A 24266-nucleotide genomic window follows, 5' to 3' on the forward strand; every position below is an offset into this window, starting at 1 on the left:
GTTCACTTGGGGTCAACTGGGATCACAACCTCATTACCAATGCACTCACAAAATTTCCCATTGGTCCCTTCTTCTTCTCGCCTCCTTGTCTTCCATCTTCCCTTCTTCCTTCCCTGCCAATGACTCTGGCATGTGGCCGTTCAGATCCAACACTGGGTTCATTTCGCACAGGGGAGCTGCTTGGATCAATTGCGATTCTCCTTCGCAATCTTCCTGGCCTTCTCCTAGCACCCACTGGCACCATGGGAGAAGAATCAGGGTCTACCACTCCTCCCGATGATTGCATTCTAGAGTGGATCACATCAGTATTGTTAGATGGTCCGATGGGAGAATTGTTCTCCTCAGAAGAAGGCAGGATGATCCGTCTCCTAGCCATGCCTAGCCTTCTCACAGGGAATTGTGTGTCCCCAACAGATGTACTCATCGCGCTTGGTACTAAAGGAGCAAAAGGCGATGAAGCTACTATGCCCATTCTGGAAGTTGATGGCACGGGGGGCGGAGGCATATCAGATCTGGTGGCCACACTACTCCCAGGGGTCTTGGGTAACAAAGGGCGTACATGAGGGGAAGGGGAGACTTGCCAATTGGCAGCATCGGCCTCATCGTCGTCGTCCCATGAGAGATCAATAGGGTCAATTTGGCTGAAACCTGCAGCAGCAGCGGTTCGTGGTGACAACTTATTTCCGTTAGGTTTGGAAGAGGTTGCAATACGGGCGTTGACGCGTTGAGGAGGCGATGGGGGTAATATAATCTCGTCGTCGATGGGATCTCTGCTGGGCGAAGAGAAGCGCAGCTTTTGGGGAGATGAAGAGGGCGCTTTCGCCGGAGACGACGAAGTAGCTACAAAGGGGTCTAAACCACGGCGCAAGGGCCCCTCCGCATGGAAAAAATCCAGCCCTGCTTGGTCTTGCTCTCTCTTTTGCTGATCTTGCTGTTGCAACGGTTGCTGCACGTGCTTCAGCCGTGCTTCTGCCGCTCTAGCCTCCGCCAGACGTCTCTTCTCTGCCGCTTCCGCTCTTTTCTGCTGGATGGTCTTCTGTTGCATTGCTTTCGCTTGCTCCGGAAGGGCGGGCGGAGGTTGAGGAGATGGGGCTTTTAAAAATGGGGATGGTGAAGGTGATACAGGATTATTGTTAGTGTCAGCATCGGATACTGCACCTTGCTCTGCCTTGAGGGCATCGACGGTAGATTTTCCGCTGGGAAACGATGCTTTCGCAGAAGATCCAGTCTTGGCCAATGAAGAGGTCGAAAGACCAGGCGAAGACTTTCGGGGCCGTTTCGTGACCAAAGCAACCTTTGCGACCGGGGCCTTCCTCTTTGTTGACGGTTTTTCTGTACGATCCTCTTTCTCCTGAACAGCAAACAACGCTTCCAAGCTTTGATCTTCTCCATCTTCCGATTCAGTCTGTATAGGAGAAGGAGTCCTCGCCCTCTTCCTAGCTCTGTGCTTGATCTTCGGTGCAGATGGATCCTTTGCTTTTGCCTTGCCCTTACCCTTGCCTTTGCTTTTGCCACCGCCAGCGTCTTCATCCTCTCCTTCTGTATCCGGCCTCAAAAGCACTTTATCAGCCTCCCTCAAAAGGTCCCGCACACTCGTGAAACCTCTCGCATTCTCCGGCACTTCGTTCACCATCGGCTTCTTCTTCTTTCTGCTCGCCGGTGGTTGGTGAGCTCTTTGCATCCGCCTCAATTCTTTCTCTCCCTCATCCATCATCTTCTTGTACTGCGGATCATCAGGGTTCCAAGGATCAACAGGCATGACCTGTTCCAAACACTCCGGCATTTTGCGATCAGGGATGAGAGGTTCAACGTCTTCGAAGAGCTCTAGGTTACGTGAATGAAGAATTTCTTCTTGAATGTCGCGATGAGTTTGTTGTGCCGTGTCCCAATTCATGTCTTCTCGGTTTTCAGACATGAGCACGTGAACTATACCATCACGTTTACGGCCGGTACGCCCAATACGTTGCAACTAAGGATAATTAGCAGTCGGTTTTGAGGGATATGACTGTACAAACAAGTTTTATAGACTGTCTGGGCATATCGTAAAGTACGACGAAGTCGACTTCGCCAATATCTAATCCTTCTTCACCAATAGAAGTTGAAACTAAGATATTAAACGTGCCGGCTTTGAACTCGTTGATAGTCTATTTTCTCATCAGCTCCTCCCGGTAAAATAAGATTGTCAAACGTAGCACACCTTCTTCTGCTCCTTTTGATTGAACCCCTTATCCCTCTCATCCTTACCATTCGACTGCCCTACAAATTTGGTAGCTCTCAACAAATTGGGGTGTTCGTTGAACATATCCTTCTCTTGTGAGTGAGCAAATGATCAAAAGGAGTGCGAATGCACATACCACAAGTTCCATCACACAAGGTCGCAAAGAGCAAAACACCATGGCTCGAGTGTTATTCTTCTGACCCAAAGTATTTTCTTCCTCTTCCGCTTGAGAGAAATGTGCAAGCATCTGGCAAGGACATCAGCATTGGCTGATCAATAGCGCAGCCAAGATTATCTACCAGTTCAAGAGCTTTTTGCATTTTAGGATGGCGATCAGCACCCGTTTTTCCATTTCTCCCGATCTTGATTGAGCTGAGCTCCTGCGAGACATCTCTTTGAAGTCGTTGAAACTCAAAATTATTGGCAATACTATTCGCACCGCCTGCACCTGCCTTCGACTTGCCGCCAGCGGACACCATCTCGTCAAGAGAGGAATGAAACATTCCCAGAGAGAACTCCAGCTAGTCCAAATCAATAGCTGTATGATGTATGATATTATTAGACTTACAAGGTGGCTCATTGCTCGTGCCATCTTGTCTAACACTCCCAGTGGTCCAAAGGCCCACCTTTGCCCTGACTTTCCCAACTCCATCTTCTTAGCGGTAATCCTGAATGGGCGCAGGCGCTTGGCGTCAAGGTCTCGTTCAGTGAGGATATCCTTGTCGACAAGCTTTTTGATGAACGGCTGATAAGGCGTGAGCATACAATATGAAGAAAAAAAGCAGAAATAAAAGGGGAGTGACTTACTACCATGAGTGCAGATAAACGATCGCGGAAGTCAACAATTACGTCCGACATAGGTACAACATGTTTTTCAATGTGCTGGATGAAACGTCAATCCCAGCTCGCTTCGGTCTTAGACTTACCTTCGTGTTCATATACTTCCTGATTTCCGGTGCCTCAGCTTCTCGAATCTCAATTCTCGAAATATGGAGCGCGTCGACCACATTCTGCACCTTTTCCACATCGGCTCCTGGAGTAGCGGTCAAAGCCAGGACACGAAAGTACGGGTGATGGGCTGTTATGTAGGCGACAATTGTGGTGTAGGCGTAATTGCCAGTGGCTTTGTGAGCCTCATCTGAAAGATGGTTAGCAGTTCCCGATATGTTAAGGGAAACGTACCAAGGACCACAAGGACAATATCCCGCGGATCTACTGCACCATTCTTTAGATCATTATCTAGCGTTTGCGGCGTGCAGTAGAATACTCTTTTTTCCTCCCACTGTTCTTCATCAGTATCTTTTGTATCCGGGGTTACCTAACGCAGCTTACCAGACGTTCGCGGCCTTTCCTCGCCCCCCCTTCTCCTGTCATAATTGCCGCGTCTCTACTAGGTATACCGCAAGAAAGTTGACAAGCTTCAATTTGTTGGGCCACAAGAGGTCGGGTGGGAGCAAGAAATACAATTTTGCCAGTTGGAAACCAGCGGTAGACTGCACAGATCAGCGAAGTCGTGACCAAATATCGCTTACAATTTAGCATGACAACGCCAGCCACGAAAGTTTTTCCTAAACCTGTCGGAAGAGCAACGAGAGTATTGTCCAAAAAGCAATTCCGTATGATCTCAAACTGGTAATCTCGTTTAGGATGGTTGGTGGGGTATATGTATGTGTTTATTGTCGCTTTAGATGGTAATTGCTTTTGGGGCCCGTAAGGAGCATCTACCGAGGATTTCGTCAACTGAGCTCTCAAAAAGGAGCGGCTGCGCTTACTAAAATCTCTGGGTGCAGGAGCCAATACATCACCCATATCATCATCCATGAACTCGTCTTCGTCAATAGCATCATCTTCCCATCTAGGAGCTATGCTCTCCCTCTCCTTCCCTTTGCCTCCGGAAACTTTATCTCGCCCAGCTAGAGAAATGATACGTCTACCGGTCTTGGCAAACTGCGTCCTGTCCCATCGCTTGCCTTTGGTATATCGAGATTCGGAACGCCAGTTGAGATGGGTTTGATGGAGACTGTCCTGTTTGTTTGAGGAACTGGGGTGACGAGCAAACGAAGAGGAAGGACGAGAGGGCGCGCTCGTATTGCGAGACGATAAAGCGCTGGTGCTGGGTTTTGGGGGGAAACCAGAGAAAACGGGATGGGAAGGCTTTTTGGGAGGATTGGCAATGATAGCGTCGAAAGCATCCAGTGATTCGGTGGGAATGTCTATCGTGTCGTATTCGTCGGAAGAGCGTTGAGGAGGAACCTTGGACACTGCCTGTTGCCTTGAGATCGCCGCCGGGCGTTGCTGTGGTAGAGCTTTTGAAATAGGCCCGGGTGCCGAGAAGGTCCTTCCCACGCCGTGCATAGTCTGCGATCTCTTCGGCGAAACCTCGTTATGCGAGGCTGTTCTGCTTACGGCGGTTGCCAGCCGGGAGTTTCGAGCGATACTTGACACCGGTCGTAACCCATCGTTTTTCGAAGAGGTTGAGGCCGCTGTCATTTGCGCAGAGATGGTATCAACCTGTCGCAAGAAAGAGTCATCCAAGAATATCGAGTCGTCTCCAAATTCATCTTCGGACATGTCAAGAGTCGAGTGGCAAGAATTGTTGAGGAAGGAAGTCAGAAAAAGATGACTGGATTTTAGTCGAGTTGTCTTCGGTCAAAACAAACGCGTTCGAGCAGCAGCAGCAAAACGGTGATCTTCTGGTCATATCGGCCGTGGCCGCCTTTTGTGGGGGTGGAGGCAGCTTAATAATAATTAAATTGCGCTTTGTTGCAGGAATTCATTCGTTTTCGATTCTTTCATCCTTTTAGATCGCATGCATGTTTAGCTGTCAATCCACTATGCTAAACGGCAACGTTGTTTGTCTCTGTGAATAGTGTTCACGACGGCCATCAGGGATGTCAATGAGCGGTCGTACGCATAATGCTGACGGCGAGATCGAGGAATCGGCTGACTAAGACTACTTTCACGCTGCGAGGTAGCCGTAATTGTTGTTCAAATGAAAATGTTCCAATGTTTATACAACACAGCGCCTTAGATGATAAATCTGTGATGCATATGCTAATATTATGTCTAGTTGAGAGCTGCAACAACATCCATCCCACACGGAGCACCCTTAGGCAGGGCAAGAACCTGCATAGTCGCCCTAGCAGGACGATGAGTACCGAGGAATTCTTCTGTGACACGGTTGAACTGGTATATAAAGTCAGTCACTTTATCACCAAATCTTTATCTGTATTCCTAATCTAGAAGCATTGAAGAGGAAAGCAGAGGACTCACCGCCCAAAAGTCTTCCATGTTCTGACGGCAATAAACGTCAGCGTTAGCCGGATCACGCTACGTTTAGAAGATCACAATGGCGGGACCCACTGTCAGATAGATGTTCTGTTTGATGATCCTATCAAGTGAAGAGCTAGCTTCTTCAAGCACAATCTTGAGGTTGGTGTAGATGCGTCGCTAGAATGGAGTCAATAGGCCTCACGATCCGGTTTCATTAATTCGCTCGACGCAATGATATGAAAATGACGTACGAACTGAGCCTCCGCTTTACCTCCGATAAGCTCGTCTGTCTTAGGGTCGAGAGGTATGATACACGTGGTGAACACAGTCTCCTGATGGATCATGGCATGGACATAGGGCCCGATAGTCTTTGGAGCTGTAGTACAGTCAGCCCAAGTAAGCTTGAGCTGCGATAGATATTGGAATCACCTGCATCGGGACTGATGCCTTTAAGAATTGTCTTGGTCATTTATGCTAAAACAATATCAGCACATCGCAACACTAGCATCTGGAGGAGATTGATTCACTAGCTTGGATTGTTCAGGGGGTCGAGGTTGAAGTCGAAAACGGGGAACTGGTGGTGGTAGAATGTCGTGAGGCGTTATACTAAGACCAAATCAACGAGCCATATATCATATGTAAATTCGTGCAGACCTTGGAAGAGTTTTCCACATTACCAGCCGACGCGCAAACGTACCCACTTAACAAGTGATATGGCTCGCCGAAAATGTCTCTATTATCAATCCATCTTCGCTCGCTCGGTAACTGCGGGGAGCAAGAAGGGAACATATACTGGGCGAACACTCGGTATGTCGGTAGATCAGCGCTGCCACCAAGGGTTATCGATCCATTCTCGGCATGTACGGACACATATACAGCTGTTGGGTCTCGGCGTCTCGCTCTCATACTTTAGGTAGTGCAGACAAGTCGTAACCTATATATAATCAGGTGCATGGGCGATTGCAAAACTGGATACGAATTATTTCAACCAGTAAATTATGTTGATCCCTTCTGGCGGACATGGTGAAGCATGGAGGCGGTTCTTTAGGATCCTGTCGGTTATTTTATTGCCTGTGGGGTTGTGGTCAATATTTTGGATTCCAAGGAGCAAGGGCGAGAATGCCGATGCAAACGATAAATTGGCAAGGATGGATCTTCCAGGATGTTTCATGTGAGTCAATGTTCGACGAACAATTTGCTGAATGAGATCTTACGGTAAGATATGTCCAGGATGCTAGTCGTCATCGTTCTCTTGATACTCGCTTTAAGAACTCTCGGCGCCTCAAATGGCTGGTCCACGCCCGGTTCCATTGCCCCCCTCATCATCTCCACCATTCTTTTCCCAGGTTTCTTCATCTGGGAACCGCGCATCAAGCCCACCCACGCACTTCTTCCACCATCAGTATGGCGATATCATAATTTTACCCTTTGGATCGTCTTTGCTCTCCTTGGCTATACCTGGTAGTCGGTTAATTTTTTCGCGTTCATTGAGTATTGGATGGATTATATGAGTGAAAAAGCGATCATCGTTTCCTTACGGGTCTTGACGGCGGAAGGCATACCTCCTATGGAGGTCGCCATCATTCTTACTAAATGGGGGCGATTAATGGAGTGGCCTAGGATCTCGATCGCATGTGGCGCTCTGCTGGGTATAGCGGCGTATATCATGTTCGCCATGTCCATATTTTCCGGCACGAATATTGGGAGGTATTACTGGCGCTACGTGTTTCCAGCCAGGCTTTTTGGGACAATGGGAATGCACGTTGTCTTTACCGCTACAAGGTGAGTTTTCTCCCAAAAATCTCAACCTTCCGCAAAGTGATCGTACGAGTCCTGATCTAATCCGTCCAAACCAAGTGTTGGTGCGATGTGCACTGTCCCTGAAAACATCGGAGGTGTAGCGGGCGCTACTTTGCAAGTGGCGTATCAAGTCGGAGCTGCTGTATCCTTTGCTGTGCAAGCTGGACTGTTTACTGTCAAATGAAGGGGGGATATCCAATTTCGACAATCTCAGAGCTTCATTCTACTTTGAGTTGGGTTTCGTTGCGTTGTGGTTGACTGGTTTCTTGTCGTTTTATAGACCATCAAATAATGCAGAGATATCCGGCGGGGAGGGACACAGAGAGAATTGTGGTTGGTCATTAGGGCAAGTTCTAATTATTGATATTTATTGGTATACGCATATCCGGAAAGACGTATGTCGTAAGAATGTATAATTATACCGTCTAAGCTCTTTGGCTCAAGTCAGGCTTAGAACGCCATCATCCGTGTTCGGCATTCTCCTCCCTAGCATCTTGCTCAGCCTTCTGAACAAGTCCCCAAATAGTAAGACCGGCACACTGCAACAATAATAACGAAACGAGCGGCATCCTGACTTCGATATTTTCCCCAGGAACCAGAGATAATAGAAGTGAGTTCTCGTAATCTTTTTCACTGCAGGTTTTTTTATGTTTATTTATTATGCATTTTTATGGAAAGGTTCCGGCGCAAGCCACGTAAGCTTGCGGGATTTCGGCGTTTTGATTCAATTTGGCGGAGGCCGGATGAGTGGTCACATCATCGCCTTGTTCTTGGCTTGTTTCTTTCTTTCTCTTTCTCTCTTCTCTTTCATTCTTCTTTCTCGTTATTTGTTTGTATTTCTCGTATCTTGGCTCGTTCGCCACGACCTCTCTTTCTGCACGCTCAGTTCTATCGGGCTGTGAGCCCCAAGGGCACGCTTTAAACTTGTGAGTCATTTTCCTTTGCCTCTGCGTTCATTCTCTTTTCCCATCCACTTTAGAAGATTATACAAAGAGTCGCTACTGGTTTTCTGTCTCATTTCAACGTTCGCGTTCGATTTCGATGACGAGGCCGCAATGTGAGCTACAGACTCATGCACCACCCTCTGATACATCACCTTATCCTTGTTTTTTTTTTACTGTGTGCTGCGGAACAGGGCTGACCAATGAAATAGTATATCAAGATGTCACAATATGACCCCATCCAGGGGGGATTGGAATCATCGGCCGGCCCCGAGAGCTCTGCGCAAACATCTATCCATTCTGCTCGCAGCTCCCGCCATCGTCCACGACGACATGCATCAATACCTGACCCTGGGGAAATGGATGCTGCCTTTGATGGTCCCGATGTTGACAATGATGAATTTGACCAAGGTGAGACGCATGGACTGTTAAATAATACTAGAGATCGGGGGATGCCAGGCGATTACGACTTTGAGCGTGATTATGTGAGCATGCATTTTTGTACACCTACCCAGCACAGTACAGCCAGGCTGACTGCACAAGTAGACATTGCCGCCACCGTCTCCACCTCCGTTTGAGCCTTATTCTGCACATAATCCAGCACCAGGCAATTCACATGGAATCATCCCTACGACAGTTCCTGCTCGACCGAGACGAGCTCCACCGCGTCATTTCCTTGGGGGTCTGTTACCGTCGTCGTTTTTACCCCGTCAACAGTCACCGGCTCCGTCTGCAGGTCGAGCGGTTGGAGGAGGAATGAGTGGAGTGTTTGACAATTTGGCTGCGAGGCCTGATAGGCACACAATAGCGGAAGGCGAAGGGGGTTTGCAGTATGTTCCCGAGGATGAGTCAAAAGACGCGCCTCCAGTAGGTTCAAAGCCTTTTTGTGGCGTCTCATTCAATATTGACAGTATCTAGTCATATCAAGCGGCGCTTCGAGATGCTGTTCCACCGTATTGGGATACCACCGTCGTCCTACCCTCCTCTAGTTCTCCTTTCGGCCCCTTGTCCAGTTCTATCAGCGGTGATGAGATCCTTATTGACGGTATGCCGAGCGGCAACTTTTTCAGCTTCCTCTGGAATTGTAAGTCTCCCTATTAATCTACATAGAGCATGATCTTGACGAGCGAAAAGTGGTTGTCTCTGCATCCTTCCAATTCGTTGGTTTCCTCCTCACCTACGTCCTCCATACTACCCATGCTGCCAAGTACGGCTCGCGTGCTGGTTTGGGTCTCACTCTTATCCAAGTCGGTTTAAACCTCCGTTCAAAGGCGCAAGACCTCATGAAGAACAACACCTTCCCCGCTGCTTCCTCCGATCCATCTGACCCCGATCCCCCCGCTAACCATGTTCCATCCGACGAGGAGATTGCGGAGAATGCCATCGAAGCCATCTGGGGTCCTGGGAATTCCCCATGGCCTGCGCAGTTCAGGGAACCAGGCACAGGGGAGAATGGACCCGTCACCATTGTGCACAACACACACGAGGCAGAAATGTGGGCTATGGCTCATAACACAACCCTCACCCAGATGCTAAATCTTCCATCGGCTGCAGATGTGGGGCGTGCAAATGAATGGTTTAGCTTTTTCCTCATGAGCATCGGATGGTTTATCGTGTTAACAAGTGTCGGTGGTTGGTGGAGAGTCAAGAGGTTTGAGAGGGGGTTGAGGGCTGCCCAGCAGGAGAGCGAGGCTGCACAGGCGGCTGCGGCAGCTAACACAGCTGCTGAAAATGGAGAAAATGGCGCGACCGTACCGGAAGCAGATGAGTCTATCAACGCATCTACTACTCCGGTCCCCACTCAACCTGGTCCCAGCCAACTGTCCTACTATACGTCACCGTTCATAAGCGCCTGGCAAGGCGCTCGTCATATTCAAGAAGGTTTCCTCGGTCAGCACGGATCTCGTTCCCAAGGAAGGAGGGGGTTGGGTCTGTGGGGTGGACTGAGAGGGCAAGGTCATACGGCTGTTAGTCAGGAAGATGATGAGCATGAGTTGTTGGATGCCCAAGGGTTTGGATTGGGGCCGATGGCGATTGATGTGGACGAAGCGCCGGGGGCGGAAGTAAGGCGTCAGCGTGGCTTATGGAATTAATTCCGTCCAGGGTCGTTTCGAGAAGAGTTAAGATGTAGATGTCCATAGTAAAGGTTTCTGATAAGCAGTCTAATTTTTCAATCTTACATTATTTTGCTTGTAGTCATTAGAATTGGAAAAGGAAAATGAAGTGTGCGTTGTAGAGTAGTGTTTTTATGCACCCGTTGTTTCCACATCTGCTATTATTTTAAGATCTTTGACAGTGGCAAGCAATCAGAAACAAAAGCACTACATGAGCGTACATCCGCTTTTACTGCTTTTACTATATTAATGAAGTTGAGTTACTGAAAGGATCCGCCATCAGCCCCCAAATGCGACGCTACTGTAACAACCTAAGGAGCCTCGTTGAAGCCCATGTCGACGACGCATCGAATGCAGTCACCAGCCTAAAAAAAATGGGCCATCAGCACCAGTCATCTACCTCACCTATTCACAAGAAATAACTCACATGCATATCATCGAAGCCCTTGTTGATGCCTTCCAAAGTCTCATTGTGAGTGACAAACTCGTTGACCCAAAGTTTGCCCGCGAGATAGTCTTCCACGATACCAGGAAGCTCGGTTCGGCCCTTGACACCACCAAACGCTGAGCCCTTCCACACTCGACCAGTGACGAGCTGGAATCTATTCACCCAAGTATATCAGCCAATAGTATACAGTGAATCATGCGGGGAAGAACATACGGTCGAGTAGAGATTTCGGCACCGGCGGGGGCGACTCCGATAATGGTGCACACACCCCAGCCCTTGTGGCAGGCCTCAAGAGCGTTTCGCATTACGCCAACGTTACCGGTAGCGTCAAAGGTGAAGTCGAGACCACCATCCGTCTCCTCGATGAGATAATCGACAATGGTCTTGCCCTCGGGAAGGTCCTTGGGGTTAATAAAGTCGGCTATACACACCCATATGAGCTTGACGAAAGAGAATTGTAAGATAAAGACTCACTGGCACCAAACTTCACGGCCCACTCCTTCTTCTTGGGGTTGGTGTCAATAGCAAAGATCCTCTTGCAGCCCTTGGCCTTAGCACCCTGCAAAACACTCAAGCCGACACAGCCAACACCAAAGATGGCGACGTTAGAGCCCTCGATACCAGGAGACTTGGTGGCAGCACCATAGCCTGTGGTGATACCGCAACCAAGGAGACAAGAAGTCTTGAGAGGCGCTTTAGGGTTGATGGCGACGACGGAGAACTTGGAAACGACGGTGTACTGAGCGAAAGTGGAGCAACCCATCTATTACGAAGGTCAGCAAGTAGGCTATAGAGGAAGAAAAAAAGAAGGAAAATTTACAAAGTGCAAGATGTCTTGACCCTTGCACTTGAATCGGGTAGTCCCATCAGGCATCACACCCTTACCCTGGGTAGTTCGCACACGACCACAGAGATTGGTCTTTCCAGACTTGCAGAATTTGCATTCCCTGCACTCTGTGCAGTGATTTGTCAGCGAATGGCTAGTTGTAAGCACCATCTTCTCTCCTACCCCTGTCTCCTTGTGCGCGCCCCTTTGTGCCACCAAGCTTCTTTCGCAACTACTCTCCTAATGACTTGTTTTCTCTGCCCCTTCCAACTTCACCCTTAGACACAAATTTTGAATACCTACCAGCAGTGTAGAGAGGGACAACGTGGTCGCCAACCTTGACGTTATCAACCCCCTCGCCGACAGACTCGACGATACCACCACCCTCGTGTCCAAGGATGACGGGGAAGGCCCCCTCAGGGTCATTACCGGAGAGAGTGTAGGCATCACTATTAGAGCCAAAGCAAAATGCAACGGTTAGAATTCTCGCTCGTTTAGTTTTCACACAATTTGTGCAACATACGTGTGGCATAAACCAGTGCTAGATACACTTGTCAGAAATGTTTTGGAGTAGAGTGAGTTCGGTGACGAAAACGTACTAGAGGATCTTGATTCGGACCTCGCCATCCTTGGGCGGTGCAACTTCAACAGTCTCAATAGAAAGGGGCTTGCCTGACATTTGGTCAGTAAAGATATGTAGGGGACACAAAGGCTTTACATACCAGCCTCCCAAGCGATGGCAGCCTTGCAAGTGATAACCTTCTAGAGGTCAGTTGTAAGTCTGCTTGATGAAATAACAGTATACTCACTTGGCCTTCGGTAGACATGTTAAATGCTAGAGATAGAGGTGAAACGATGGAAGATGTAAGAGGTATAAGCAAATGGAGACTTTGACAAAAGATTGTAAAGCGCATGACATCAATCGTGAGCGGAATCTTTTTTATTTGCCGGTGGAGGCATGTAATAAATAATAATAATAGTAGGAGGCGATCAGCTCCGCGCTCGGCTCTACGTAGCTTCCGTCCGTCTACTACCACATCCACTGCTCCTCCCGTACTCGTCGTTAGCAATCAAAAGGAGGACTCACAGAAGCGTGAAAAGCCAGCAGCAAGTGTCTTCTTCATTCACCACCGAAGGCATAGGTTGGCCGTTGTAATCATGAGCTTGTTTCGTTTTACCTTTTGCGAACAAGCCCACAATCGGCGTCGAGTGAAGATAGTCAATCTCGCCAACATTTGAGAGTCCGTCATTAATAGATTTATAGATAGTCAAGCAGGCACGTCGCTTCAGCATCTGTAAGATCTCTCAAAAGCAAGGGCGAGAGCAAGAGTGGGCAGTTTGGAGGGGCGAGAGGACGGGGAGAAGTTTGCCTTGGGAGATGTGATGATATGCCAACAGTAATCGAGAATGGGTGAAGCAATGATTGGTCGAAAAAGCAAGAGGGATGGGAATATTCGAGCGGAAAGACAAAATGAGAAGCCGAGACGATCGTCCTTAAAGAGTTTCAGCTGATGACGACTATAGGGTCCAGGTCATGATTGTAGCACACCTGGCTCTATGTAACGACGCCACTGTCCTCGTAGAGGCTGGAAAGCACCTAAAGCTACAATGATTTCGTTGTCCTCGGTCGTTTGTGTTCAATCGAACTAGGAGCTCTGAGTGTAGACGATGTGACTTTGTAAACTGAAGAAGAATTCGAGAAGACTAAGCTGCTTGGGGCCGTTACATTTATTAATCTACTCTAAGGACTACTCCTTATATATCTTTTCAATTCTACGAGATGACAAATCTTTTCCATCCTTTCCCTGAGTTCTTTCCCCGACCTCCCTCTTCCCTAACGCCTCCTCGCACGGTCCTCCTGCTCCTTCTCTCGTCTTCTTCCTCTCCTCAGTTCTCCGAAACTACTTCCCCATCCTGCTTATTGCTCTCCTCCTTCTCATCCTCCTTATTGTTCTCCTCGTTCCATTACATCACCCCCCGCCCTGTGGAAGCCTCGTCACGAGGCGTCATTGGTTTGAAGTTGCTTGAGAGCGGCGTCGGGGAGGTGGGTATTGGTGCGCAGGTAGGTATGGTGAGGGCATGTTCGATGCGAATGGAAGGAGTATGTCGACGAAGTCGGGGCAGGGGAATGGGTGGGAATGGAAGTGCCCTGGATAGGCAGGAGAGAAGGATAGTCCCAGGGTGGCGAGGAAAGGAGAGAATACAGTCACGGAGGTCAATTTTCGCGCTGTGTGGTAGCAGGAAGTCGAGACCGAGGATGAGGTCGACTGATATGTTGTCAATGATGAAGAGGGCAGTGGGGATGAGGATATGATATCCTTCTTTGGTTGGAAAGTGTATGTCGACAAGATGATAGCCTGCAGAGGAAGATTTACCGATGCCATTGAGCTGGAAGTTCGTAAAAGGGTGACGGGGGAGGTGAGGGAGATGTTTGTTGGCATGCTCTTGGCTAATGACAGAGAGCGAAGCACCGGTGTCGATGACGGCGCGATGGGTTATGGCGGATGGGTTGTCGCTGTTAAACTTGACGGTAGCATAAGCTGGTGTCTTGTTCAGATGGGTTCGGTGAAGTTGGAGCTGTGGGAGCGCATGGGTCGGTAAATGGGCAGAAGGACGCGGGAAGTTTGAATGGCAGAGGGTATGTATGGAGGGTTTCGGAGAGTTGAAGCGGTAACCATCTTTGTTTGCAATACTGTTGACCGAATTGGCAGGTGGTTTGTAGTTAGGAGAATTGGTGTTGGAAGGGGGGCGAGCCCAAGAAGGGAAGGAATTTCGACCGTTGGAAGAGGTACTTGTGGCTGGGTTATTAGTCGTGGATGAAGGGCGACTGTTGTTGTATTGTTGTTGTTGTTGCTTCTTCAGTGTACATTGGTCGCTCCAATGGTAAGCGCCTCAGGTGAAGCAGGGTGTGGATGGTTTGTCGGGACGATTACCAGGTAGTAGAAAACGTGAAGACCGGGCGATCGAGGAGTTTGCAAAGGAGGTGTTCGAATGAGTGTTACATTGGGTACATGTGCGATCGACTGGGTGTCGATGGGTGGTGGGGAAGAGTTGGGGACGGAAGGGGGGTTCGATCTGGAGTACATGGAGCTGGAAGTCGCGAAGAGTCATGGTCGGGGTGACACCAGTCTGCAATTGGGCGCGAAAGGTGGCAGGGATGCCGCCGAGTATGTCTCGGATAAGGAGAGAGTCTTCTGTGTTGGCAGGGAAGAGGAATTACTGAAGGTACACTTTGTCTTTGTAGTAGTCGGCGAACTTCTCGTTTTGACCTAGATGGCGGCGGATGCACCTCTCTTTTAAGTCAGCGAGGCGGTTTGGAAGGAAGAATCGGTCTTGGAGCTCTTTCGACCAGGCAGCCCAAGTGGTGAGGGAGGTGTGTTCTTTCTCGGAAAGGCGAGCATAGTAGTTCAATGAGTTACTACGAAGGAGAGAAGGGAGGAGGCGAAGAATGTCAATGTCGGTGGCTTGGGAGCCACGTTTGATGCTGCTAATTTTCTGAACCCAGTCAACGATGTCATCGTCGTCGCGGCCATAGAATTTCGGGAGGTCGGAGGCTTTAAGCTGGGTGGACTGAGAGGTGGATAGAGCGAAGTCAGTTTTACCAATGACAGCAGTGGAAGAAGGAGGGTCGAGTGGGATTGTGGGAGGTTGAGTAGGAGGAGCGACAGGTTGATGAGACGTTGGACGGAGGGGAAGAGTGAGAGATGTGGAAAGGGAAGTATCCAGAGATGGGTCGGCTTGATGGAGTGGAGTGGAATGACAAAGAGCAGCTCCATGAGTGGCTTGGAAGAGGTCATGCAGCTCGTTGAAGCGTTGTTGAAAAATAGTGTCGACGTGCTGGAGATGGGTAGCAAGTCGGTTGGTCATTTCGGTTTCATAAAGTCGAGCGATCTCGTGAACGAGAGGCTGAGGGTGGGAGATAGTAGACCGAGGTTGCACGGATGTGGTAGGGGTGTGGGTATGGATAGGGTCATGAGAGCGGGCGGTGGCGCCGACAGAGAGCGCGCGTGGCCTCACGGGGGTTGAGTCTGTAACCTGGTGGGAAGACATTGATGGAAGGTGAAGTGGGGTAATGTCTGATAGTGATGATAAATCGAGGGCGTGTGTGGAAGCAATTTGTAGTGGAAAGGGCTGTGGAGGGTGTAGTCGTGTAGAGCGTCTGTTGATAGAAGGTGGAATGTATGTCTTAGGAGGCATACATAGACTGGCGCTGCTGTTTGATGTCGTCGTGTGGCCTCGGTGAATGGAGGAGCGTCTGGGGTGGGTACCGAGCACTCTATTAGATGGACAGTGTTCGGGGTGGGTACCGGGCACTGTGGAAAAGATACTTGGCCCAAGTTTTATGTATGGACGGGGTGGGTACCGTATAAAATGATCGATCGAGGTGGACTAGTCGGGTGGAGGTTGTTCGGTCAACCTTGTCGACGGCGAAAAAAGGTACCAGGTACGGACAAAAGTGGACTCTTTTGTTTTTTGTCCCGAGGGTAGCTGCGCCTCAGGTTTTTTGTTATCTTGATGAAACTATCGGGCCGAAACAGGAACGGAAAGAAAGGGGACCGAGCGTTGAACGGAGGGTCTGTGCGGATCCTGAAGGAGATTTATAGAGGGTTTGTGCGCCGGGTTGTGGTGTAGTGTGTTTATTGTTCGATGTGGCTTTGTAAACTGAAGAATTCGAGAAGACTAAGCTGCTTGGGGCCGTTACATTTATTAATCTACTCTAAGGACTACTCCTTATATATCTTTTCAATTCTACGAGCTGACAAATCTTTTCCATCCTTTCCCTGAGTTCTTTCCCCGACCCCCCTCTTCCCTAACGAACGCCTCTAACGCCTCTTCGCACGGTCCTCCTGCTCTTCCTCTCGTCTTCTTCTTCTTCTCCTCGGTTCTCCGAAACTAATAATCCCAGGTGAAAATGAGACCCTACTACCCATTTATCACAATTCACCTCTTCATTGAACGAATACATACCGAGCACACTGTCACTAGTGATCTGGTTTGAATAGTGTTCCATATAATTGTACATGCTGACTGCCACCACTTGTACCCTATATCCTTTCATTGTTACATTTCTTTTGTTCTGACTTACCACAACAACCTATATCGCCTACTAATTTCCACAACGTATTTAGATAATCTTGTCCGCCCAATCGTCAACCTTGCTAAGGGCCGGGAAACCTTTAGCTGGGGGTGCACTACCAATAACAGAGTCAGCATCATAGCCTTCGTCATGGTGACGATATACAAAGAACGCACCTAGCCTTGGTCTGCACAAACACCTTCTCCACACCTGCAACCCTCCTATCGAACTTGTCATAAAGCTGTGGAAAGTCCTCCAAATCCACTCGATGACTAATCATGAACCCGACATCAAACTTGCCCGTCATGATATAGTCATGCAAAATCTCTTCCCAGTAAAGATGTACGGGGGCCTGCCCGTTCCCGATAAACCTCACACCCTTCTCCATGAGGGCACCGATGTTGAAATGGTTGGTGTAAGCGGTGTATACGCCGATAAGCCCGACTCTGCCCATCTTTTTGACGAGCCAGATCATTTCGTTGGGTGTTTCGGAGACGTCGGTCTCGAGCATGAGGGCTTTTTCGACTTTGTGGAGGAAGGTCTTGGGTTCGTGGAAGGTAGTAGCGTCGATGCACACTTTTGAAGTCAAACGACATAATGCGTCAGTCATCCTTTCATAATTGAAGGATGGGAACGAGATGAGAGCTTTTTGACTCACCATCTAAACCTTGAGGAACCTCGTCATGAATTCGCTTTTTGACGTCATCAGCCTTAAAGTCAACAGTGATTACCTCTGGGCCAAGGGACCTGGCAAGCGCAAGTCGTGTAGGGTTGGTATCAATTGCGTAAACTTTAGATGCACCCTTGAGGAGAGCCCATTTAACACAGCAGATCTATATGATAGGGAGGTGAGTACTTGTCATCAAAAAACAGAAGAGAAGAGGAAGCTCGTCGGTAGATTGAGACTTACACCGATAGGTCCCAGGCCCCAGATACCGACGATATCGCCTTTTTGGACACCGGTATCAACAACGGCGTGATAGGAAGTAGGAAGAACATCAGAAAGATCTATTGTTCAAACTTCTGTTAGCATTCTCCCACATGAAAAAAACATGCACCCGTCTCACCCCCCACAGACCTTCCACCTCTCGCTCTCATCCTCGGCTCATCGTTGCTCGTTACTGAAGGAAGACTCACATAGAGCTTGCTCATCTGAAAAAATGAAAAGTAAGTTAGCCTTTATTCATGTCTGGGATAGAATTTCAAGACGAATAAACGTACCTGGTACTTCTGCCGGCACCTTTAAGCAATTGACTTCGCCGAAAGGAACTCGCACATATTCTGACTGTCCACCAGGCCAGCCGCCGGCTAACGCACGCAGTAATTATCAGACGGATGTCCCATTTCCAAATAATAGGAAAGGAGCGTACTGAGATGACTGTAACCAAAGAAAGCAGAATCCCTCTGACCCCACAGGTTAACCACCACAGACGAGTCATTGGTTTTATCGCAAAAGGATGAAAGCTTTTGTTGGCAGTATCGACAAGTACCGCAAGCGATCTGAAAAGACACCACTACACGGTCTCCAATTTTTAGATGGTTAACAGACGGCCCGACTCGATCGATGATACCCCTGTACGTCCGATTATGGTCAGTTCTTGCTCCCATCACGCTTTTAGTCCTTGGATAAGATAAAGTACCCACATAAACTCATGTCCCAAAATGTCTCCCTTCTGCATGCCCAACATCTCTGAATGGTAGAGATGGAGGTCTGATCCACAGATAGTAGTACCCGTGACCTTGACAATAACGTCCGTGTCCTGGGTAATATCAGGAATAGGAGCATCCACCATCCTTACGTCCTCCTTGCCGAACCATGCCAGGGCACGCATGGTTGATCCATCTTGACGGTGTTTGTAAGGAGACTTAGTAGAGGTAGGTTCTGTGCCCATGTAGTCTTGGACGAGACTGACGGCTGCTTGCATTGTGTTGTTGCTGTTTAGGGTTGTTGAGTTTAGTGGCGAGTGTGAAGGTCGTTCGAAGTGATTCCGGATATTTCTACCTTTGCTGTGTTCTAGAAATATACATGTGTTGGAGCGAGCGTACACATTGCACCAAGTATATGACGACGATGCCACTCGACAGGCAGAGCGGCATCGTTTTCGTAGCAAGTTGTTGGTTCCATGTGCTTCTGTGATGATATCATGGGTCGCTCTGCTGCAGATGTTGTTGCTGGTCTTATCGTGATGACGTCGTGGAAATCGGTCTCCGCGGAAAGTAGACCAAAAATAAGCTTCTGGAAGCAGCAGGGATTGTTTTGGTGGGAATAAAGTGGCAAGCTAGGATGGGACAGGTTAGGCAGAGAGTACTCGTAGAGAGGAGCTGAGCATTGCACGCTGAGCGATGGACAGACAGCACGATGTACAGAGAGGCATTCGGTCTCCATGTAACTGTACCATAAAACTAACAGGCACCATCATTCTATTTGCCGGCGGATCGCGGCGTCAAAGGAGCCGGAATCGGCACAACACTGGCAAGCGGAAGCAGATCTATGAAACGGCGGAGGGTGGAGGCAAGTGGAGGAGGCCTTTGTTCATCGGCGGAATATATCATCAAGCCCCCCTGGCTCCCCTCATTCTTGCACAACGTCCACTACTCTCAAACGGCACGCCATGGTACAGCTCGAAAAACTCTCTTCTAACAAGGCTGCCGGGAGCTTCCTCACAAAGTATAAATTCCCTTCCGCCTCCCTCGCCCTTCCCACTCAGTTCAACGTCTTCGTCCCTTCCTCCGCTTCCCCTGATTCCCCAGCCCCTGTCCTCTTTTACCTCGCAGGTCTCACCTGTACTGAAGACACTGGTGCTCAGAAGGGAGGATTCTTTAACACTGCAGGCAAAGAGGGGATCGCCCTCGTCTTCCCCGATACTAGCCCTAGGGGTGCGGGAGTAGAAGGCGAGGACGATGATTGGCAGTTGGGTACTGGTGCAGGATTCTACATCAATGCCGAGACGGACAAATGGAGGAAGCATTATAACATGTATGATTTGATTGTAAAGGAATTGCCAGAGGTGTTGAAGGAGGCGAACTTGGGTCTTGTAAGTGTGATATGCTGGGGTGATGGTCGTTACTGACTGATGTGTCACAGGACTTTTCCAAATGGTCTATAATGGGACACTCCATGGGTGGTATGTCGCTTTGGGATATTAAGCCAAGCTTTGACTAACAAATGACTAGGGCACGGTGCTCTGTCCATCTACCTTAAGAACCCAGGCCTTTTCAAGTCTGCCTCTGCCTTTGCTCCCATCTGGTACGTCCTTTTTTCCCTCTTCACTCACCCCACTCCCTTCTCACCTACTCGAACATGTAGCAACCCCGCCGCCGTTCCATGGGGTATCAACGCATTCAGTAATTATCTCTCCTCCTCTTCTTCCTGGCTTGCCCACGACTCTTCCGCGCTTCTTCCACAGTTTGCGGATGAACCCAAGATCTTGGTGGATGTCGGTACGGATGACCAGTTCCTCAAGCAAGGCCAGCTACAGCCGCAGACGTTGGAAAAGGCCGGGAAGAAGGGTGTGGAGGTAAGGATGCAAGATGGATATGATCATTCTTATTATTTTGTAAGTTGTTTCTGGGAATGCGACCCGCCTACGTTAGGATAGGAGCTGATTGGGATGTTAGATTTCGACTTTTGGCCCTGAGCACGTTGCTTTCCACGCCAAGTACCTCAAGGCTTAATTGAGGAGCAAATATTAATGATACAGGTAAATTATTAACTCGTCTCGATTATAAACAAAAAGTATGAATTTTGTCCTCTATGTCTACTCCGCTATCTTCAAAACAGTATCTACCTCTACATGAACGGGACGCAGCAGTCTCAGACAAACACAACCAGCTCACTGACGTTTGTCTTCCCCTCCAGCAACCTATTCAGAATAACCTTGAACAACTTCTCCACATCCATCCGCATCCTTCTTTTTCCACCACCGCTCCTTCCGCCCAGTCCCCTCGAGAAGGCTTCAAGCTACTGATGGGCATATGCGAATACTTCAGTCTGCAGTATCGTTACAGACATGGAGTCGTCAATTCGATTTCCATCGCGAAGCATCCACTACAAAGCCGAATAAGGTGCTATTTGCGGGGGATAGTCATGGAAGATATGTCATGTTCAGCTTCAAGTATCGTTTGTAGATGAGATGATTGCAAAGATAGGTTTGATGTTAGGTCATAGATGGGTCGTGCGTTGGTCATTCATATGATAGTCACATAGCAGGGTTTCATGCGATTTCCATGATGAAATGAATATCTCGTACTGATATAACTTTCTAATTTTTGCCTAGACGTATAGTCCAATGTTGCCCCAAATTCATATATCATTTGTTTGCTTTTGATTAACCCAAAATGACCTCGAACAGTTATATATTCCAACCACATACAAAAAAGTACAACAAATATTATTGATGATCTTTCTTGTACCACTAATGACCGTTACCGCTGTTAACCAACAGCTCCTCGAACTCTCCAACGCCGGGGATGTCCCAGCCATCTCCGTTCCTCTTTGGCTCGGCCCAGGCTCTAATCTTCTCCGCCAGGGTCTTGGGGCCGAAACCGAAGTGCTCGAACAGCACAGAGTAAGGAGCAGAGTGACCGAAGCCTGTCATGTGAGCGCCTGCGTGGGCGTATTTGGCCCAACCGAACGAAGCATAGGGCTCGATAGATACGACAAGAGACTTGGTAGAAGGGATGACGGATCGTCGGTACTCGAGCGGTTGTGCGTCGAATCGACCGGTGTGAGGCATCGATACGACCCTTACAGAATATTTGTCCTTCAACAGCTCGGCTGTATCAACCGCACGTGCAACCTCGGAACCAGTGGCGACGAGGGTGATATCGGGGATGCTGTTCTCGTCGCCGTAGACGACGTATCCACCGTATTGTACCTTGTTGCGGTCCGTACCTGAAAGAAGGGGTACTGGCTGTCGAGTGAGCGAAAGCAAACTGGGGTGATCGGCGTCCCTGAGGCCCAAGATCCAAGCGCCGATCACTTCCTCAGCGTCGGCAGGTCGGATGTAGTTGAAATTGGGAAGGGCACGGAGAAAAAGAGGGAACGCGATCGGCTGGTGGGTAGGTCCGTCCTCGCCGACACCGATGGAGTCGTGAGTGGCAATGGCGATGAATCGAAGCTTCATCAAAGCGGCCATTCGGAGCGAAGGAGCGGCGTAAAGCCAGAAGATGAAGTAACTCGACATGATGCTGTTGGCACAAAGTCAGCAATAGCAGTTGTATTGTTCGGACGGGGGCTAGATCACTCACGGGACGATGGCACCCTTGTGCCAAGCGGCGAGACCGTTGGCGGCAGCCACCATGGCATGCTCTCGGATACCGTATCGGATCTGTCGACCAGAATAATCGCCATAGCCCGACTTGGGGTTTTGGAACTCGACCATTCCGTCCCAGTTGACAAACGTCGACTCGCACAAATCGGCACTTCCGACCAAAAATGACTTGTCCTCCGGGATGACCGATCGAAGCGCGATACCGCTGCTCTGCCTGGTAGCTTTGGGGTCTTTGGGGAGAGCATCCTTCGAAGGGAACTTGTTCTCCCAAGCCTCTTCGAGCTTTCCGTCCAATCGCCTTTGGAACTCTGCCGCTTCGGAGGGGAAAGATTCTTTGTACCGCTTGAAAAGGTCGTTCCATTCCTGCTCATATTGGGCACCCTTGATTTTGGTCTCCTTAAAATAGTCATAGACGGCGTCGGGCACGATGAACTTGTCCTTGGGGTCAAAGCCGAGGGCGGTCTTGACTCTAGCGACGTCATCCTCACCCAAAGCGGCGCCGTGTACTTTGCCACTATTCTGGTTAATGGAGCCGATACCGATGATGGTCTTAATATTGATGAAGACGGGCTTGCCGGTGAGCTTCTGAGCCTGCTCGAAAGCATCGACAATTGCGGCCAGGTCGTTGGATCCATCCTCGACCTCGAGAACATGCCACCCAAGGCTCTTGAGCTTGGCGGAAGTGTCATCGGTGAAGCAGATGTCAATGTTACCGTCCACTGTGACAGAGTTGTTGTCATATACAAGAATCATGTTGTCAAGACCCCAATGTCCGGCCATGGAGAGGGCTACAAGCTGCTGATCAGCTTGGCGCATGCAGATGTTTTTTCAACTAACCTTCCTGGCCAACACCCTCCTGCAGACAACCGTCACCGGTGAAACACCAGACCTTGTTCTGGATGATCGGAAATCCGTCCTTGTTGTAAGTTGCAGCCATGTTCTTATTGGCGACGGCGAGTCCGACGGCGTTGGCAATACCTTGACCGAGAAGACCGGTGGTCAATTCGACACCTGGGAACTCGATCTCGGGGTGGCCAGCAGCAATCCCGTCCATGGTCGGGGCATGGTACTTCTTGATCTGGTCAAGGGTCCAAGAAGAATATCCAGAAAGATGAAGCATGATGTATTGAAGCAGGCACGCATGGCCAGCAGAGAGCACGAATCCTATAGATTCCAGAGTGCTCAATCACCCATCGCCAGACTTCTCGATCTAAGCGAAAGCAGGACTCACGATCTCGGTTGATCCAGTCAGGATTAGCAGGGTTATATCGCATGCTGTATTTCCAAAGGGCCGTGGCGATGGCAGCCGCTCCCATGACTGTGCCGGGATGACCACCCTTGTACTGTTTAATTCACTTTTCGTCAACGCACGTTCCCTTTGAATCGGTTTGACGAGAGGTAGGAGAAATTACTCACCTGCTGACATAGATCGGCTGCCAAACATCGGATGGCGTTGATTACGAGCTTCTCGGTATCAACCTCTGAAGACTTGACGTGAGGGTTCTTGCTCAGCGCTGTGCCGTGAGAGGCAGAATCGCCATGTTTATTATGTACAGCTACAGGTGACATGGTGATGAGACGACGTTTGTTTTTCTTGATGTGGAGCTCCAGCCATGCGTTCCATCACGACGTACTTTTATACTTCGACTATCGACTCTTCTTTGTGAAGTGTTTGGCACCAGATCAATAGACTTCGGGCCGACGATTCAAGATTTCAATCTTGATAGCCCCGAGCATCTCTCCGGGACCTTCGGTCACGGGGTCTTGTCGCGGGGCCGGCACAACGAATAGAGAGGACATATAATTACGTAACAGGAATGGGGCCGCTTGGCTCGGTCTGACCTGGATCCTCGGAACTTCAGAGCTCGTCTTGCGCTGCTTATTATTACACCAACAGTGAGACAAGTGTCAAATGATATATCATGCAATACTTCATTGCTTAGTCAACTCCGCCTTTTCGGCTCGTATTCAAAACCGGATCTCATTGGGGACAAGTTGTAACGCAACAGTATATGCTACATGAAGAGATGGGCCCATCAGCTTGAAACGAAAACAAAAACCAAACTATGATGTCCGATATTATGGGGTTGTAGTACGGGATGATATCGGTAATGATCGACCGGCCATGACGACGCTGATCATCAGCAATGTTGATGCACACCCAATGAGCGATAGAAACATTACGTGGTCTTCAGGGGGATAAATACTGTACGTGATACGTAAAGAGTATCAGATGGGGAATGGGTGGGGGAGGAAATGGTTCATGTGTGAAGAATCAAAAAGACGAGACGAACGC

General features: G+C 49.2%; 8 protein-coding genes and 1 pseudogene across 12 annotated transcripts in view; 3 read left to right on the top strand and 6 right to left on the bottom strand.

The window, feature by feature from the left end:
* Positions 1-4851, bottom strand: part of CNM01670 (conserved hypothetical protein) — a 6062-nt gene extending 1211 nt beyond the window's left edge. Inside the window, exons 1-12 of the mRNA XM_568322.2 lie at positions 3991-4851; positions 3751-3939; positions 3551-3711; positions 3401-3500; positions 3145-3356; positions 3026-3100; positions 2787-2963; positions 2518-2739; positions 2355-2465; positions 2198-2305; positions 2016-2144; positions 50-1969 (exon numbers count right to left, since the gene is read on the bottom strand). Coding sequence (XP_568322.1) covers positions 50-1969; positions 2016-2144; positions 2198-2305; positions 2355-2465; positions 2518-2739; positions 2787-2963; positions 3026-3100; positions 3145-3356; positions 3401-3500; positions 3551-3711; positions 3751-3939; positions 3991-4789 — 4203 coding nt within the window. The 5' untranslated portion in view covers positions 4790-4851. The remainder of the gene's footprint in view (positions 1-49; positions 1970-2015; positions 2145-2197; positions 2306-2354; positions 2466-2517; positions 2740-2786; positions 2964-3025; positions 3101-3144; positions 3357-3400; positions 3501-3550; positions 3712-3750; positions 3940-3990) is intronic.
* Positions 4852-5026: 175 nt separating this feature from the next.
* Positions 5027-7678, top strand: CNM01673 (annotated as a pseudogene).
* Positions 5259-6172, bottom strand: CNM01675 (hypothetical protein). The gene is made up of 6 exons (XM_024658857.1): positions 6019-6172; positions 5921-5965; positions 5743-5867; positions 5582-5668; positions 5492-5512; positions 5259-5404 (listed from the first exon to the last, which is right to left on the bottom strand). Exons 2-6 carry the CDS (start codon positions 5958-5960, stop codon positions 5285-5287), a joined length of 393 nt encoding a protein of 130 aa, XP_024514421.1. The 5' UTR covers positions 5961-5965; positions 6019-6172; the 3' UTR covers positions 5259-5284.
* A 421-nt stretch (positions 7679-8099) lies between the features above and the next one.
* On the top strand, positions 8100-10497 carry CNM01680 (metal ion transport-related protein, putative). Its single transcript, XM_568320.2, has 5 exons — positions 8100-8217; positions 8445-8717; positions 8779-9099; positions 9151-9316; positions 9367-10497. The coding sequence occupies exons 2-5, from the start codon at positions 8454-8456 to the stop codon at positions 10323-10325; spliced, it is 1710 nt and encodes a 569-aa protein (XP_568320.1). The 5' UTR covers positions 8100-8217; positions 8445-8453; the 3' UTR covers positions 10326-10497.
* Positions 10498-10530: 33 nt separating this feature from the next.
* CNM01690 (formaldehyde dehydrogenase (glutathione), putative) lies at positions 10531-12507 on the bottom strand. The gene is made up of 10 exons (XM_568318.2): positions 12430-12507; positions 12343-12379; positions 12220-12292; positions 12144-12161; positions 11924-12069; positions 11615-11748; positions 11269-11557; positions 11008-11215; positions 10774-10948; positions 10531-10711 (listed from the first exon to the last, which is right to left on the bottom strand). Exons 1-10 carry the CDS (start codon positions 12445-12447, stop codon positions 10658-10660), a joined length of 1152 nt encoding a protein of 383 aa, XP_568318.1. The 5' UTR covers positions 12448-12507; the 3' UTR covers positions 10531-10657.
* Positions 12508-13356: 849 nt separating this feature from the next.
* CNM01700 (hypothetical protein) lies at positions 13357-16340 on the bottom strand. The gene has a single exon (XM_568316.2). It carries the CDS (start codon positions 15815-15817, stop codon positions 14837-14839), a length of 981 nt encoding a protein of 326 aa, XP_568316.1. The 5' UTR covers positions 15818-16340; the 3' UTR covers positions 13357-14836.
* Positions 16341-16389: 49 nt separating this feature from the next.
* Positions 16390-19046, bottom strand: CNM01710 ((R,R)-butanediol dehydrogenase, putative). 4 transcript variants are annotated; one of them, XM_024658314.1, is made up of 10 exons: positions 18342-19046; positions 18068-18270; positions 17919-18005; positions 17835-17849; positions 17608-17705; positions 17356-17530; positions 16874-17273; positions 16729-16812; positions 16589-16665; positions 16390-16540 (listed from the first exon to the last, which is right to left on the bottom strand). In XM_024658314.1, exons 1-8 carry the CDS (start codon positions 18620-18622, stop codon positions 16746-16748), a joined length of 1326 nt encoding a protein of 441 aa, XP_024514015.1. In that variant the 5' UTR covers positions 18623-19046; the 3' UTR covers positions 16390-16540; positions 16589-16665; positions 16729-16745. The 4 variants fall into 4 exon arrangements, with proteins under 4 accessions (XP_024514015.1, XP_568483.1, XP_024514422.1 ...); XM_568483.2 differs by having other exon boundaries at positions 16589-16672; XM_024658858.1 differs by having other exon boundaries at positions 16390-16648; positions 16707-16812.
* Positions 19047-19243: 197 nt separating this feature from the next.
* Positions 19244-20933, top strand: CNM01720 (carboxylesterase, putative). Its single transcript, XM_568314.2, has 5 exons — positions 19244-19732; positions 19783-19822; positions 19872-19944; positions 20005-20254; positions 20316-20933. The coding sequence occupies exons 1-5, from the start codon at positions 19310-19312 to the stop codon at positions 20370-20372; spliced, it is 843 nt and encodes a 280-aa protein (XP_568314.1). The 5' UTR covers positions 19244-19309; the 3' UTR covers positions 20373-20933.
* Positions 20904-23663, bottom strand: CNM01730 (conserved hypothetical protein). 2 transcript variants are annotated; one of them, XM_568481.2, is made up of 6 exons: positions 23605-23663; positions 23387-23526; positions 23202-23313; positions 22808-23134; positions 21948-22758; positions 20904-21887 (listed from the first exon to the last, which is right to left on the bottom strand). In XM_568481.2, the coding sequence occupies exons 3-6, from the start codon at positions 23242-23244 to the stop codon at positions 21113-21115; spliced, it is 1956 nt and encodes a 651-aa protein (XP_568481.2). In that variant the 5' UTR covers positions 23245-23313; positions 23387-23526; positions 23605-23663; the 3' UTR covers positions 20904-21112. The 2 variants fall into 2 exon arrangements, with proteins under 2 accessions (XP_568481.2, XP_568480.1); XM_568480.2 differs by having other exon boundaries at positions 23387-23663.
* Between the last annotated feature and the right edge of the window lie 603 nt (positions 23664-24266).

This window comes from Cryptococcus neoformans (genome assembly GCF_000091045.1).
Source record: "Cryptococcus neoformans var. neoformans JEC21 chromosome 13 sequence".
Classification (NCBI taxonomy): domain Eukaryota; kingdom Fungi; phylum Basidiomycota; class Tremellomycetes; order Tremellales; family Cryptococcaceae; genus Cryptococcus; species Cryptococcus deneoformans.